The following is a 17,204-nucleotide window of genomic DNA, read 5'->3' on the forward strand; positions in this document are numbered from 1 at the left end:
CATATTTGTTCCAGATTCAAATATTTTTCTTTAACTTGTTCCAATATTGGGGCATATATTACTTAACACCTGTTTTATTCAAACCCTTTTAACATATTTTATAAAAATGTAATCATACATTTAAATTCAGTGTTAAGTTTAACGATTTAATTCATTGTCAAATCTTAAATTTAAATCACCCGCTCAACTTCAGTATCTTTAATTTTGCAAGAAGACAACACTGACACGCATGCGATCGTCCACCTTTTATATTTGACATCCTGAAAGGTGAGTGTTCATGGAGAAGATTTTTAATAATTCTCAAATATTTAAATCATCCCTGACTAAAAAGTAATTTTGAAGAAGGAAAAACGTATCTGGCAGTTCGTATAATTAGTTTTAAGTGATATATTTGTTGTTAATAGTGTTGTTATTGAGAGAATTGTAAGATCATCTGTTTGTTGCCGTCTTCCTTGAACTCCCTAACAAATTTACAAAAATGTTTTTTCAACGTTCAGTTTATTATAAAAATTTTCATATATTTACAATTGACCTGTAGCTTTGTTCAGTGTTCATAAAACTATACGTTAAAAATTATAAAACATAACCTTAAAATTTATTTACACGCTGTACAATTCAATAATACTTATTTATTTTTTCAGATGGTTGAGAAAAAGGCTGTACAGAAGCCCGCTGGGGATGCACCAAAAAAGGTGCACAAACCAGGAAAACCTAGAAACTATGATTTGGGAAATGGAGTACTCAGATTCTCTAGGTCTAAAATGTTCCACAAAAAAGCATTATACAAATTCGTTGGCAAGAAAGTAGAAGCTACCAAGAAACCTCAAAAGCCCCAGGTTATTGAAAAACCAATTGGTGGAGAGAAAAATGGAGGAAAGAGATTTGTTTTGGTCAAGAAACGTAGAGCATCCTATCCTACCCAAGACAAGTAAGTTACATTGTATTATATGTTATTGTTATGTAAAATGTGTCTTGTCAATGCTGTCACAGATCCCCAATTTTCTTAACTGAATAATACGCTGATCATATAAACATACTAAATACGATAAATACCTATGTAATTTATTTTCTTCAAACTAGTGTTTTGTGTGTTTTAGCAAACAGTGTTAGCAAAGCTCACAATGACTTTTCACAATCAGAAACATCTTTCTCTAATAGCTTAAAGTATTTTGTACTCCGAACTTTTGAACTGGTTGTCACTGTATTGGAATACAGTATACTATTGCATAATTCTCAATTGTTGCAAAAAAACCTATTATTTTACAATGTTTAGCACCTATAGTCGATTCGCCAATCTGAGACACAACTGTCTACACTACAATTACAATAAAGATACACTAGAAATAAACAAGCAGAAGGAGCACCCAGTAGTGATTAACTTCTTGACAGCCCAGGGTTTTTTGTCCTGTTTCTAGTTTTCTTGATTGTTAACTTTTGTGTTTCTTGTAATATTTAATGTTGTCATTTGTAGTTTTGATTTGTATTGTTTGTTTTGGAACCTATTCGCAAAATTAAATTCCAACAGAGGGCGCTCAAAATTTCAAAGATGGACGACAACGCTAGGAAAACAATTCATTTTGTCATTTGAATTCACAGTTCTAAAAAGTTGAATTAAAATCATTTACAGGAGTGTTTTGCCAAAGTAAACACTAAGTTTTGCAACTAAGACATCTTATAAGTTAGACGACTCAAAATTATGTTTAATCTGTATGCATTCATTAAAATTTGATGCTAACTACTGATTTGTTTTTACCCTTTTTTCATGAAAAAATCTGGCCCCCGATAATCACACAGCGTTCTAAAAATTATTAATCTATCTTAGGATTTCTAATTTTGTTTTTAATTTAATTAATAGGTGCACTACAGTTTATTTTACACCGACATATAACAATTTTTAATTAAATAAAAACTGGAAACTAAGTAGGTGAATTTATTTTATAATAATTGTGTTCTGGAAATTACGAAGTGGTCGGGATATTTTTGATAACAATGTACATTCTATGTACATAATATATACTACATTTTATTCATTTATTTAATTTTGCAGTCGCTTAAACATTAAAAAATACTACGTTTAATACTAACGTTAAATTAACAAAATGTGTGATTTGGCATTGGTTAATTTAGGTCATTACGTAGAGTATAATAGGAATGAATACTGAGGAACACTGCAATAGTTTTTTGAAGTCGAAATTATTGTTAATTACAACATAAACTGACCGCAAATATGTACACAAGTTAATGGCAAAGTCAATGTTTTCCTTGAGTTGATGCTTTTCAATTACGCCATCAGGCATCGCCCACTTTGCGGTTCCTCGCCAATATTGTATTATGCCCATCCATGATAATCTGTGCTCATTTGATTCATAAAAGATTAGAAAAAGTGATATAGACAGCAAGTCATTCAGTGTTCATGTCACCTTTGAGTGCCATGCCGATACTATTTTGACCTGTTCATACTAATTTGACCAGTTTTTTGTTAGCGCTGGTAGGAAGTAGTTGTGACTTCATGAGTGCATTATGTTATAAAGTAACTGAACTTTGTAATATTGTTATCTGTTTTCAATTTCATTGTTTATATTTTACTTGCCATGGAATATAAGGCAGGTCGGCTCTACAGAAATTTCTGTTTTATCGTCATTAAGTTATGACTTGTTGGTACTAAATACATAACCAAGTAATATTCTGATTGTAATTCTGTCCTCTGCATGTTACAGAGAAAAGAGAGAGTTCAGTTACAACTGTGTAGTGTTTATTTATATACAGTAAGAGCCATCATACTAGACACATGGGTAGGTACCTAATTGCTATGCTTATGGGCTAATCTCGTCTGTTCTCAGATGTGACTTTCATCCCTGTAATGTTACTGTCAACAAACTATTCAAAATAATTATTTTTTGATACAAAAAATACATTAGTTAATAGTATTCTTAGTTTTAAAATAACTTTATTCAACCACCAAGAATAGAACAATATTTTAAAACTTTTACAACTTTAACAAAATGACGACTATAAATGTCAAAACTTTGTATGTTAATATTTAGTTTCTATACATTTTCTGACGTTCTAAACATCACTTGACATAAAAATAAACTTTGCAACAAGTGAAGGGTCCAGGGCCCAGAGCACGCCAAATAGAATTCTGTTTTGCTGACGTCACAAAATAGAATTTCATAATGGGAGAATCGACGGTTGCTAGGCAACATGACGTCACTAAAATATAATTCTATTTGGCATGCTCCCGCACCAGGACTGTAATAGCTTAATGTTCCTATGTGTCTAGCATGCACCGATTTCCATGCTTCCTCTTTTTCTATTTAGCTTGGTCCATGAAAATCAGTATGAGTTGTTAAGTATTACCAACTCATACATCTTTAAGTTGTAGGTACAAATCTTACTCCTATATCACTACAGTCAAACCTGCCATATCCGGATCCATGTGGTGAGAGAACGATCTGGATATGAAAAAATCCTGATATCAAAACCACTACTTCTGTTACAGTTTCTGAAACGTTTTCTCCTTCATACATTCCAGTAATCAACGCTGTCAATAACTTTCGTTGATAGACATGTTTTATAGATTCTATAATATATTATTTCGCCATCTTTTAGTTCTTCTTTTAGTGCGTTGTCCAACAGAGGACTGCCTTTCTCGGTAGATTTCGGTAGATTGGGACGGCGCAGAACTGTCTGGATATGGGGAGGTCTGGACATGGCAGGTTGTAGTGTACTTGGAATCTATAATATGCATTGAAGAGCAAAAGTTCAACACACAAAGTTACTCTCTCTATGGGCTCTTTCTTTATTTTCCATTTTGATCTTATAGCAATTATTGTTCTTTCTCATAAGGTGACTTCATAGATGTTCTGATATTCCATAGTAGGAAAGTTTTCAATATGTCTTTTAACACTTAACGTGCGGGTGGCATACATGTGAGTTACATAGTGCCTCCACCAATGTGCGGACTGCTCACATGTATGCCATTCGATATAAATATGAACTTCTAAGATGAAATGAAAATTTATTTCAGTTCAGAGTATAAGTCTTAACTCATTACATCTGCACACCACATGTTAATGACTTTTAAATCAGAATCCATTGTTTTGTCGGTCTTGACGGTCCAGTTAGCTGGGGCTCAGTCGATCGACAAGTTTAGTGGATTTGCGATTTGCGGTCGCTGGTTCGAGCCTCAGCTAGGTCATGAAATTTATAAAAGGCCAACGCCGTAGTATAAAACTCAATAGAGTCTACAGCTTGGTCTGGAATAAACTGGCGTCTGATCGACCTATGGAGGAGCGGTACGGGAAGGGATAAGGGCTTCCGGCTTGGTGATACTCCTCCATAGATCCCTACCGAAGGGCGTTGACGCCTAAGAACGGTGTATACATACATTTTTACCCCTTCTTTCTATCACTGCCAACAAGTAAACCTTATCATTTAAAACTGAAGGCATGTTCAACAACTTCTTTGTATAATATACAAGTTGTTTATATAAAAATAATTCCCTTCAGGCTCTCATTCTATTATTGCCACACATAAAAATATTATTTAGAACCTTTGTTGTTTTTAAACACTTCCAGCTTTTGCTCTTCTTTATTCAGTTACAGGAAATTACATCTCTACAAATTATTATCTGTACACAATATCGCACTACACTGAGAGCTATACAATCATTACATGAAAGGGCCTAGCCGGGTAAGATGGTGAAAAGTGCCCCCAGCTCGATATAAATTCCATATGGGCCACTTTTTAGCACATATAGAGGAACTCACTTTCTGAAATTTTTAGCCCCCTAGGTGGTCACGTGACCCCCCTAGAGCCTAATTAGGCATTTTATGTTTTTATTTTTTATCTCAGCCGCATCAAGAGCTAGCCAAAAACTTTATTTAAAAAAGTTGTAAGTTTCAAGAAGATCTATACGAAAAAAATTTTTTTTTATTTTTTGGCGGGAAATTCGAATTTTTAGAACAATTTTAAACATTTAAATAACTCTGAAAAAAAAACTAAGACACTCGTTTTTACGAAAATCAATTATAATATGTATTTTTGCACAATCTTTCACGCTGAATTTTTTCAGATTTTTAAAATTGGTGAAACGTACCTTTAAAAATAAAAAACCGCGTTTTTTCGGTTTTTTTTTCGTTTTTTTATACAATTTTATACATATTTTTCAAAAAAGGTAACACTGTCACTAGAATAGGTAAAACCTGAAAAATAATTGGGGTTTGCTTAATAAAAATTTTTTGTAACGCCATCGATTTTCAAGATACAGGGCGTTGAAGAAAATAAAATTTTACACATTTTTTACGATTTTGCTGAAACTACTGGCAACATTGTAATAAAACTTGGCGGGATTTAAGAGGTAGTTATTGTGCATGTTTTGACATACAATTAAGGATTTGATATTCATCATTGGCGCGCATAGGGGTAATTGTCTGAACTTTTTAAAGAATAAAGATAGTACGCCACTGACATATTTCAAATTAACAATAGTTTTTGAATTTCTCGTTCAATTTGTGACAAAAAATGTATCTTCTTATTTTTTCATCGGACGCGCCATTTTTATTCAAAAAATAAAAGATCTTAACCCTTACAAAGTATTCGAACTTCTAGTACTTTCTACATCTACATAATAACATCCATTATTATCAAAATTAATTCGAATACTTTGGAAGCGTTAAGATATTTTATTTTTTGCAGCAAAACAGCGCGTCGTATGAAAAAATGAGAAGATAGATTTTTTATTGAAAATTGAACAAGGAATTCAAAAATGATTGTTAATTTGAAATATGTCAGTGGCGTACTATCTTTTTTTCTTTGAAAAGTTCAGACCATTACCCCTATGCGCGCCAATGATGAATATCAAATCCTTAGTTGTATGTCAAAACATGCACAATAACTACCTCTTAAAACCCGCCAAGTTTTATTACAATGTTGCCAGTAGTTTCGGCAAAATCGTAAAAAGTATGTAAAATTTTGTTTTCTTCAACGCCCTGTATCTTGAAAATGGATATCGTTACAAAAAATTTTTATTAAGCAAACCCCAATTATTTTTCAGTTTTTTACCTATTCTAGTGACGGTGTTAAATTTTTTGAAAAATATGTATAAAATTGTATCAAAAAACGAAAAAAAAAACCGAAAAAATGCGGTTTTTTATTTTTAAAGGTACGTTTCACCAATTTTAAAAATCTGAAAAAATTAAGGGTGAAAGATTATTCAAAAATACACATTATAATTAATTTTCGTAAAAACGAGTGTCTTAGTTTTTTTTTCAGAGGTATTTAAAAGTTTAAAATTGTTCTAAAAATTCGAATTTCCCGCCAAAAAAATAAAAAAAATTTTTTTCATCTAGACCTTTTTGAAACTTACAACTTTTTTAAATAAAGTTTTTGGCTAGCTCTTGATGCGGCTGAGAGAAAAAATAAAAACATAAAAAGCCTAATTAGGCTCTAGGGGGGTCACGTGACCACATAGGGGGCTAAAAATTTCAGAAAGTGAGTTCCTCTATATGTGCTAAAAAGTGGCCTATATGGAATTTAAATTGGGTTGGGGGCACTTTTCACCATCTTACCCGGCTAGGCCCTTTGTGCATTTATACAAAAATAGTACAGCGATAATAACCTTCTGGCTCTGAAAATAACTAGCACTTGTCTTGAACTAGGAGGAGCAATTCAAATTTACTGTGCCTTAATGCTTGTTTATTTGAGTTTACTCCTCCGAGTTTAAAAACAGGGTAGATTAGTTTTTTTAGAACAGCAGTTCTCAACCTTTTGAGTGATGTACCACCTACAGTTATTTTTATTATTTTTGGTACCACCTATATTTTTAAATTGTATTATCAATACTTACTAAGTACTACTATTTTAATTTTTTCTGTGTTTTGTGTACCACCGCCAATAATGATATGTACCACCAGTGGTACATGTACCACAGATTGAGAACCTCTGTTTTAGAACATTCTTTGAGAATTTTCAATTGAATATTTTAATAATCAAAACTCGAAAGTATTTGTGTAGAGCTTGTTTTGACAGTAAATTGACAATATGTAGCATATAAAAGTAGAAAAAATATACATTTATTAAAACATTTTTAATATTTTTAAGAATTAAGGCCAGGCCAGCTAGGAGAACATTTAGCCAACACACGAGGTCTATTAGAAATACAATCACTCCAGGAACAGTTCTCATCCTTTTAGCTGGTTCTCACAAAGGAAAGAGGGTTGTATTCCTTAAACAACTGTACTCTGGTCTACTTTTGGTAACTGGTAAGTGAAATATACTTTGCTATACTTTTTTACTTCAGCTCTCTTTTTCAGACTATTATTGCCTATTTTTTTGTCCAACAAAATCCTTTATTACATCTACAGAGCTTAGATGTTAACTGAGTAGTTTTCTATTACTTGCTTAGTATTGTCTTATCATTAACCCTTTAGTTCATCAATTAAATGTCTTTAAGCTAAAAATCTGAAATTTACAATGTAGCGAGAATGATTCTTTGCGAATTTTTGAGATTAGTTTTACATTTTCAAAATGCACAGTCAGAGCCTATTTTATTTTCAGGCCTGAGGCACTACACAATTTTCAGGTCCCTAAATATAATTTAATAATAATAATAACTTTTTTAAATGTATTAATTATTTAATAAATAAATAAATAAATAAAATAAATAAAAAATAATAGAAATATAGTTGCACAAGAAAATAAAATTTTTATTAACAATAAATAAAATTTATATTTAAACAATTAAACATTGTTTAAGGGGATAGGCACAAACTTTCGGCTTCAATACTATTTAAATGCATTGGTTTTTTTCGAAGCTTGAGAAAATAATAAGTATTTTTGAAAAATTTAAAAGCAGAATGAAAGATTACGTTACTACCGAGGGCCGAAAGTCCCTGAAATCTTCGATAATGTTTATTTTAATAAATTACAGGGGTGAAAAAGGAGAAAATTGAGTGTGATTTTTTATTTTAACCCTTTCAGTCACGCACCTAGAAAGAGACATCCAAAAATTATAAAATTTGGAAGATATGCTTGAGAGAGGTAACTAAAACAATTCTTAACAAAAAAAATACTGCCCCTCCATCTGTTTTTTTTTTTGTTACGACTTGTACCTCACAAGGTACATGTTGCCTTTAAGGATATTACAAAAAAAACAAAATCAACTAATTAGTATTTAATTCTAATAGTAGAAGTAACTTTATTATTATCATCTAACAGAATACAAAAAAAAAAAGAATAGTTGTTTAGAAAATTACTTAAGAGCCTATCTAGTATGAAAATCAGCAAAACAATTCCTGCCATTCATAATACATAAATGAACTTGACATTTCTTGCAAAACATGTGGGTCCTGCCTTTACATCTCTCCATCTTGCACCTAGAATTTTCTTTCTTGTTATCATAGATTGGTACATGATTATAACCATCATGTCTAAATTCCATATAAGGTCGTTTTTCGGGGAGCTTCCTTTTCAACGATTGTGGAGAAGGTTGTTCCGCTGAAGGTCTACCTCTCTTAGGTGGATCTTTGTGAAGAAGTAAATACTCAGCTACTGACTGTCTGAATCCCATAAGATCCAAAATATCTTTCTTTGGAACGTGGAGGGCTTCGGCTTTAGATCTATATTCCAGCCATGAATTTACCAGTGCTAAGTCTATGACATGGGTAATCATTCTTATTGTCCACTTTCGTGATCTTACATGGGAGCGATAAATACTTAGCAAAAAGTCAATTTTGTCTACTCCCTTATTTGTGTTGTAGTGCTGTATAGCCTCAGGTCTTGGAACTTCAATATATTGTTTAGTTGCTTTATCCCATCTTTTACAGTAATCTTGTGTCCCTATACCTATATAATTTGATGCTACAGTGACCGGTTTGTTATCAAACCATTTCGTGATCACTATACCATCACTGCTAACAGAAACAGCGCTAGTTCCTTGACCTTGTTGTTTCAAGATTTTATCACTAGGAAGCAGTGGTTGAAAAAAACGATTTAGTCTTATGGTACCCACCGAATATATAGAGTTGGAGTTTAAATACTGAAAGAGGTGATACATACTAAAGTAATTGTCAAAGTACAAAAAATGACCTTTTTCTGCAATTCTGTCAGATAAATGCATTACAACGCCTGCTGATGCACCAAAATGGTTATATATGGACTTTAATTCTGTAGTGGACCCTTGATATATTATAAAGTCATATACAAGACCACTTTGGCCTGCTAAAACATAAATCTTGATTCCCCATTTTTTGGGCTTATTCTTGATGTATTGTTTTATATTTATGTTACCTTTGAATGGTACTATTTGTTCGTCCACACATAAATTTCTTTCTAGAGGCAGTTCTAGGCATCTTTTTCTGATACTATCGTACAGGGAACGTACCTTCCACAGTCTATCTGTATTATTTTCTGGTCGGTTATTTATATCCACGAGATGAATACTTTGCCTGAGTTTGGAAAATCTATTATATGGCATGTTATCTTTTATCAGTGGAATTCCAACATGAGGGGACCAATACATTCTAACTCGAGGATATTGTACATTTCCCATTATTACGTGTACGCCTATAAATTTTTTTATTTCATCAGGGGTCGTTGGAGGAAATGTTGCTATATACTTGTGCACGGAATAATGATTTGTCATCTCAGCCATTACTGAGAAGATATCATCAGATATATACTTATTGAAAAAATCAATTGGTGCTGGTAAATTAACAACTTGCTCTGGAATGGGATCATAACATATTACCTTTCTGGTCTCGAACTGTACATCCTTCATCCATTTTATCTGCTTCTTCTCAGTAAAATCATGGTTTTTAAAAAACACTTCAAAAGTTGTTTCTGGATTCACTTGATTGACTTCATCTTCTGTAACTTCTTGGTCGTTGTCTGGCTGTTGCTCCAAATCATCCTCTAGATCTTGAGAATTAGGTTCTTCTTCATCTGAACGGGCACTTTCATTCAAAAATTGAATTAGTTCATCATTAGTTTCCATTTGAGTGTCATCCTCCCATCCATCATCTTCATCGTCAAGATCCGGAATATCTGAGTCGTCGTCATTTTCAAGATAATATAGTAACTCCTCTTGTGTAAGTGGTTTTTTATTGTATTTAGCCATATCTGAAAATAAATATTTCATGAAAGACCATGTTTTACACGAAAATATGTATTATTCGTTTTGTCACAAAAACATCCTTAAAAGCAGTTTGTACCTCATAAGGTACATCTAATCGAGGTGCCCAAATTACTACTTTGTATCATCTACATTTTAGAAACTAATACATACTAACGTGTGATCCAAAATTATTGTCACCATAGGTGGCTCTGAACGACAGAGACAGCTATACAGTGCGTGTCTATTGTTAATCCAGATATACTTTCCAGTTTACATCAACTGGGACAAATACTTGTCAGTGTATGTACGTCAACTTAAAAAAACCTATAATTGAACATAAAAAGTAGCAGAGGAAGCAAAATTTTAACTTTATACGAATTAAACGGTCTTGAGATTGGGTATCTTTTCAACGTGTTTTCAATCTTAATTCTTTGTTTGGAAAAGTGATCATAACAACACTGAATATAGCCACAGTTGGCCGTGACGTCACATTTGGGCGGTCTTTCAGATTAAAATGAGACATACGTAATTTTTTGCACGGATAGCTTTGATCCCAATAATTGTGGCTCGCTCGTTATGATAAATTACAGTGTTTACTTACCTATCAAATATATATCTACGTTTATTCTTGAAAATAAACAGCAAAAACAAGATACAAAAACAGACTGTCCTAACCTCTTGCAAATTTCACTCAAACGAACTAATTTCAAATCAGGTTATAACTGTCAAGCAAAAACAAAATCGCGCGTAGGTGTCTACTAATTAGACATGACATTTGACCTGCAAAATATTTTCTTGGGTATAAGTCAATTCCCATTGATGTTTGAAATCATACATAATCAATGTACCTCGTGAGGTACAGTGTGACTGAAAGGGTTAAATACATATCTTATTCAAAAGAAACTTTAAGGACCATTCAGCCCTTGGTAATAATGTAATCTTTCATTATGCATCTAAATTTTTTTAAAAGATTTATTAGTTTTTTGAGGATTTGAAAAAATGAATGCATTTAAAGAGCATTGAAGTTTGTTTGTGCCTATCCACTTAATTATAACTCTTATGGTTATCATTTATCATTGCCTGTTCGTAAAAAGAATTTTGAAAATTTGTTTTGTTATTGTAATAGACATGTTTTGTTTGGTGATCTTTCCGGGCCCCATTCAAATACGGGCCCGAGGCAGGTGCCTCACGGGCCTAGTGGTAAAATAGGCCCTGTGCACAGTTTGGTCATTACAAGAATATTGTGAGCCAATGGAGTAAAAATATTAGATATTTTGCATTTTTCTGTTAAATACAGTAAAACCTCGATATAACGGACTAATTGGGGGAACAGGATGTCCGTTAAAGCTGAAAGTCCGTTGTATAAAAATAGGTTTAAAATCAATCAAAAAATTTTTCTTAAATTATGTAGGTACTGTAATTATATACAATGTACAAATCTGTAAGTTAAAATATGAATAAAGTTTTGTTCACTACTTTTTTACTTTTCTACTTCATCTAAAAACTTCCTGCAATATACTCATTTGGTTGAAAAAATTATTCACTGATTCATGGGTTGCATAAGCGACGTATTTTTTGGCAAAAATACAATTAAAGTTGCCATCTTCTGAATTTAGAATACTTTCAGGGGATTAGCAGGAGCTTTGTTTAAAATCAATAAACATTTTACCTCTTTAGGCAGTGTTACCAGTTTCTTCTCTTGAAATTTTCTCACTGCAAGTACAAATCTTTTAAAAAGAAATTTTTGAAAATATCTCTGGTGAACCATGCCCTATTAGAGCTATAATACGAAACGGGCAGATGATACCTGTTGATGATTATATCTTTGACAACACTAGGTTTAGAAACATTTACCAACAATTATTATAGTAGTCAATCCATGCGATCCATCGGCATTAGCAAATAGCAGTGCCGAGATCCTGTCCTTGTTGTTTTTTTTTATAGAATTTGATTTTTCATATTTTTTGCATTCAAATTTTTTTTACATTCGATCTGATTTTTTTGTCCGTTATATCCGAAGTCCGTTAAATAGAGGTCCGTTCTATCAAGGTTTTACTGTACTGACAAAAAACAAACAAGTATTTTATTCAATAAGTAATGTATGGTATCTTACAAAATATTTTTTTTTTTACTTATATAGAGATGGATTTGTCCCATGTCAATATAGAAATATCACATAAAATATAGAAATCTATATTTCAAAAAATTAAATATTTTGTTCAAAAGCTGTGAGATGGCAGCACAAGTACTCATTGGATAGAATAGGATGTCCATAATCGGGACAGTGTGTTACAAGGTTAAAAACACATGGAGCTACATACAAAAAATTATAGAATAGGTTGTCCTCAATTGAGGACACAGTGAATGAAAGGGTTAAGATAATAATAAATTCATTTATTAATATCTTCTACCTACTATTTTCTCTATTTACTTATTGTTGTTCTGAAGCTATTTCCTTGTGGCATTTTTATGATTATTTATATGGGAAATAAGCCACAATTAAAATGAAAAAAATAATTTTATTAACGTTTCGACGCCCAAATCGGGTGCCGTTGTCAAAATACAAAATATTACTAAAATAAACAAAAGAGTTGTTGCTAAGCAAAAAAATTCTTCTAATAATTTATTTAATCTCACTCATTTATATTGGCAATTCAGACATATATTATACATTTTAAAGTAGAAGACTTCAAAATGATATTGCCAATATTTATTTATTGATCTCTTTATTATTGCCATGCATGAATCTTTATCGCCTTTTGATTTTTTTTATAATTTTGAGAATTAAAATATTTTTATTCCAGGACCTTTTGGAATTAATGCCTGTCCATTGAGACGTATTAGCCAACGTTATGTAATTGCTACATCTACCAAAATTGACGTTAGTGGAGTACAGCTGCCAGAAAACCTAAATGATGAATATTTTGCAAGAAAGAGGCAGAAGAGATCAAAGAAAGAAGAAGGTGATATTTTCCAATCCAAAAAAGAAGTGAGTAATTAAAATTCGTACAAATTTGTGACATTTTAAAGTAAATTATTAGTTTTATTTGCTAAATTTTTCATTGTGTGTCATTCTTATGTAGGGCTGCTTCATGTAGGGATTTCCCATCACAATCTTCATTTGGTTTGCCCATTGTGTTGAAGATCTTCCTGTAGGTCTTGGCCTTCTATCTTTCCTTCTACTAACAATTCCCCATTCTTCTGGATATGAATCCAAAGTAATATAGGTATGCTTGCTTTTCTTTTTTAAGGCCATGGGTACATAATTCACAAATATTTTACGGCTGTCCCTACTTTTCCTGTCTTTACACAGCAAATTATGTGTAGTAAAATTCACACTGGTATGGATATGTAAACATTACTAGAATGTCATTCTACTTGACAATGTCATCATTAACTTAAAGAGATGGCTTTTGAATGTTCTTGGATAACTGTTATTTGTATAATTGCAAATTATTAATTCAGTTAATAAATGTGATAATTTTTTTAATAACTATGTATCTAGTGATTGTAATAATTTATATGTACAACAAAAACTAATACTCAATCGGGAAAAGAGGAAAAGTGAAAGTGATTTTTTAATAATATATTGTTACTATGGAACGCTTTCAATTATTTTGAACATCTTTAACAACAAAATACTTGGATCACAGAATATAATCCTGATGTATTCTCTGCTTGGACCTTCCATAAATAACAAACAATAAATTACTTTTTGTTAAGTTCACGTCTTTTAATCAATTATTTATCAAATACATTATCAGTAGTAATTGCACAAGAGCTCTAAAATTATCGAATTTTTCCCGAGTGACACTTTGACAGTTCTAATTTCACGACCCGAAAGGGAGTGAAATTATGTCGAAGTGTCACGAGGGCAAAAATTTGATAATAATTTTAGAGGTCGAGTGCAATTTGCTGCGATTATTTCATAAATAAAACTGTTCAAAACCAAAATTTTATCGGAATTTATTTATGTAAGTACAAATTATTACTTTTAAATACACAGTTGTTATAAATATTTGACGGTTGAAAGTCATCACTTTTATAATTTTTAAAACATTAATTGTTATTAATGTCACTGAATGTATTTTTTCGTAGCAACAAAGGGCATCTGACATAATAAACTTACGACGAGATATTATCAAAAATTCAGTTTAATTTTTATTTCTGTAGCTTTCTATTGGTCGGAATCTCCTGTGAATGAAATAATCAATATTATTTAAGGAACAACTCAAAATATTCCCGGTACCATGTCAAATATTTAAAACTGTCACTGTCATCTGTTCTATTTGACTCAGTGCGTTGTATGACAAAGATAGCGAATGTTCGATTTGGAAAATATCACCATGGACATGGTGTCCATTTTTTTTGGAATCCTAAGAAACTAATAAATGTTTTTAAAAAATTTAAATGCAGAATGAAAGACTAAATTATTATCGAGGGCCGAAAGTCCCTTAAGAATAAATAAAAAGTTTATATTGAATGAGATAACGTAAGCAATAATGCAATCTTTCATTCTGTGTTTAAATTTTTCAAAAATACTTATTGGTTTTCTCAGGATTCGAAAAAATGAATCCCCATTTGAATAGCATTGCAGCCGAAAATTCGTACCCATCCCCTTAATACCATGTCTTTTATATGAAGCTCTTCTAGAATTGATAGGTCGATTGTGTCCAGGACATGTGTAGAATTCTTCTGTAAACCCTCATTTCAAAGGCTTCGATCTTCTATCTACATAATATCCAGTTCTATATATACCTACTTCTATCAATTTTGTGAGAGTCCATGTTTCTGCTGCACATGTAGCAGTGGGAAAAATTACCAACCTAAGAGTATTCCTTTTTAGTCTTTAAATATATTAATTAATTTAACTGGCATTTTAGGCCATTGCTAGTCTACTCTTGATCTCAAAGGAGTAATTGCCATTCTTGGATATCAGGGAGCCAAAGTATACAAATCTTTCTACCATCTTGGAATTCTTTGCTTATCTGGCATAGTTGTTCACTAATGGTAATCATTTTCACTGCTATTGTAACTATGTCATCTGAGAATTGCAGGTTACATATTTTTCTGCGTCTTATAATGATTTCTCCATCCAATTCGTCAAGTACTCTACTCATTATATATTTAGAATAATGTTGCATTGTAATGGTGATAGTATGCCTGCATTTATTGTTAAATACTGTGATCCAGGGGGCAAGTCCATTGACTACAATCTTTCTAGTTGATCTAAACATATTTATAGATCTCAAAAATTACTTTCTCCTCATTGGTGTAGATTCTTTCTAATTCAATTGACTTTTAAAAATATTCTATTCCAACTAATGAACTTCTGTCAATTCCAATTTTGTCTCCATTTACCTCAAAATTCCTTCAGATTGTATAAAATTTGTTGTTGCTAGACTGCACATTTCTTACTAATTCTCCAAGTGCAAAAATACATACCTCCTATATAAGACCTTTTCCATTGTACTTCTAGAAATACATTTATATTTTTTTATTCCAGGGTTACAAAGTAAGCGAAGATAGGAAAGCTGACCAAAAGAAAGTAGATACACAAGTTCTGGCTGCAATCAAGAAGCAATCAGACCGCAAAGTACTTTTAGCTTATTTGTCAGCCATGTGGGGACTCAGATCATCACAGTACCCACACAGATTGAAGTTTTAGATAAGAGATACCATAAATTGTTTATCTTTTGACTTGTATAGAGAGGAAAGTGATAAATAAATTATGGATTTATAAATGAGGTTTTTTTATGTGACTGTTGTTATAATACAATAATTTAATTCTTTATTTTGTTTTATTAACATGTATGGTTCATAAATTAAGGAACAAAACTGTTAAGGTTGAGGGCTGTTGCTTTCTGCGCATACAATGACCTCTATACAGTGATGCGCACGCTAATAACCAGCAAATTAACGCAAAAGATGGAAAACGTATTAAGTTGTGAGATAAAAAGAAGTGAAACTTGTAGAGGTAGGAGATTAGTGATAAAACCTATAAACTTACATTCTATTTATTGTTTCCCACCTTTGATGCATCAGAGGAGTATGTCAACTAAAACTGTCACAGCCGCAGTGGCAGTTGCCAAACTCGTTTGATATGTCTAAAGGTGGGAAATAATAACTAGAATGTAAATTGGTTTTTGTTGTTAAATCTGCCACCTCGACTGGTTTCATTTCTTGTTATCTCACAACTTAATATGTTTTCCATCTTTTGCGTTATTTTGCCGGTTATTAGAGTGCTCGTCACTGTATAACATGAGACCATCAGAAGGGGAATATGGATAATATGTATGTTCAATCTAGAACCCACTGGTTTCTCCCCTTGGTGTTGAGATTTTATATTACTACAGACAAATAATAAGCAAGAAGTCTATATCAATCTCTATTTAAAACAAGTAAAATAACAATAGTATACATACATTTTTTAATGTTCTAAATCAGCGACATCCTCAGATTTATATACAAAGTGACGACAGTCTTTTAGCAGAAAAAACGAATACTATTATCAGAACAGCTTTTTACAAATTGTGAATAAATTGATCATAAAAGACACAGAATGTTCAAATGACGGCACAAAATGGGATAGAATTCTATCTATCACAAACAAATCTGAATTTGCAGCAAAACCGTATTAAACCAATAATGTAATTGCAATATCACAGCAACTATGTCTTCTTCTTCTACGGCACTACAGCCCAAATTGAGCCTTGGCCTCCTTTATTTTTTGCCTCCACCCTTGCTTGTGTGTGGCTGCTCTTCTCCATACACGGACTCCTAAAAGCGCTTGTGCATCGCTGTTTACTATGTCTTTCCAGCGTTTTCTTGGCTTTCCAACCAGTCTCTTTCCCTACATTCTAGCATTCAGTGCTCTTTTTGGTAGCCTATCCTCTCCCATTCTTATCACATGTCAGGCTCTTTGCATTCTAATGAAGTCTGACAGGGGTGTTTCCTTATAAAGTTGATAAAGCTCGTTGTTGTATCGGCTTCTGAAGATTCCGTTTACCCTCACAGTTCCTAGTATTCTCCTCAGTACTTTCCTTTCGAATGTGTCGAGTTTGTTTTTGTATGTTTCTTTCAGGAC

At 32.2% G+C, this 17,204-nt stretch overlaps 1 protein-coding gene across 4 annotated transcripts; it reads left to right on the plus strand.

The window, feature by feature from the left end:
* The first annotated feature begins 146 nt into the window (after positions 1 to 146).
* LOC126880014 (60S ribosomal protein L6-like) lies at positions 147 to 15,909 on the plus strand. Of its 4 annotated transcripts, none has more exons than XM_050643532.1 (5): positions 147 to 267; positions 642 to 928; positions 7,105 to 7,265; positions 12,922 to 13,106; positions 15,624 to 15,909. In XM_050643532.1, exons 2-5 carry the CDS (start codon positions 642 to 644, stop codon positions 15,783 to 15,785), a joined length of 795 nt encoding a protein of 264 aa, XP_050499489.1. In that variant the 5' UTR covers positions 147 to 267; the 3' UTR covers positions 15,786 to 15,909. The 4 variants fall into 4 exon arrangements, with proteins under 4 accessions (XP_050499489.1, XP_050499488.1, XP_050499487.1 ...); XM_050643531.1 differs by having other exon boundaries at positions 265 to 330; XM_050643530.1 differs by having other exon boundaries at positions 266 to 362.
* The last annotated feature ends 1,295 nt before the right edge of the window (positions 15,910 to 17,204 follow it).

This window comes from Diabrotica virgifera, chromosome 2, assembly GCF_917563875.1.
Source record: "Diabrotica virgifera virgifera chromosome 2, PGI_DIABVI_V3a".
Classification (NCBI taxonomy): Eukaryota; Metazoa; Arthropoda; class Insecta; order Coleoptera; family Chrysomelidae; genus Diabrotica; species Diabrotica virgifera.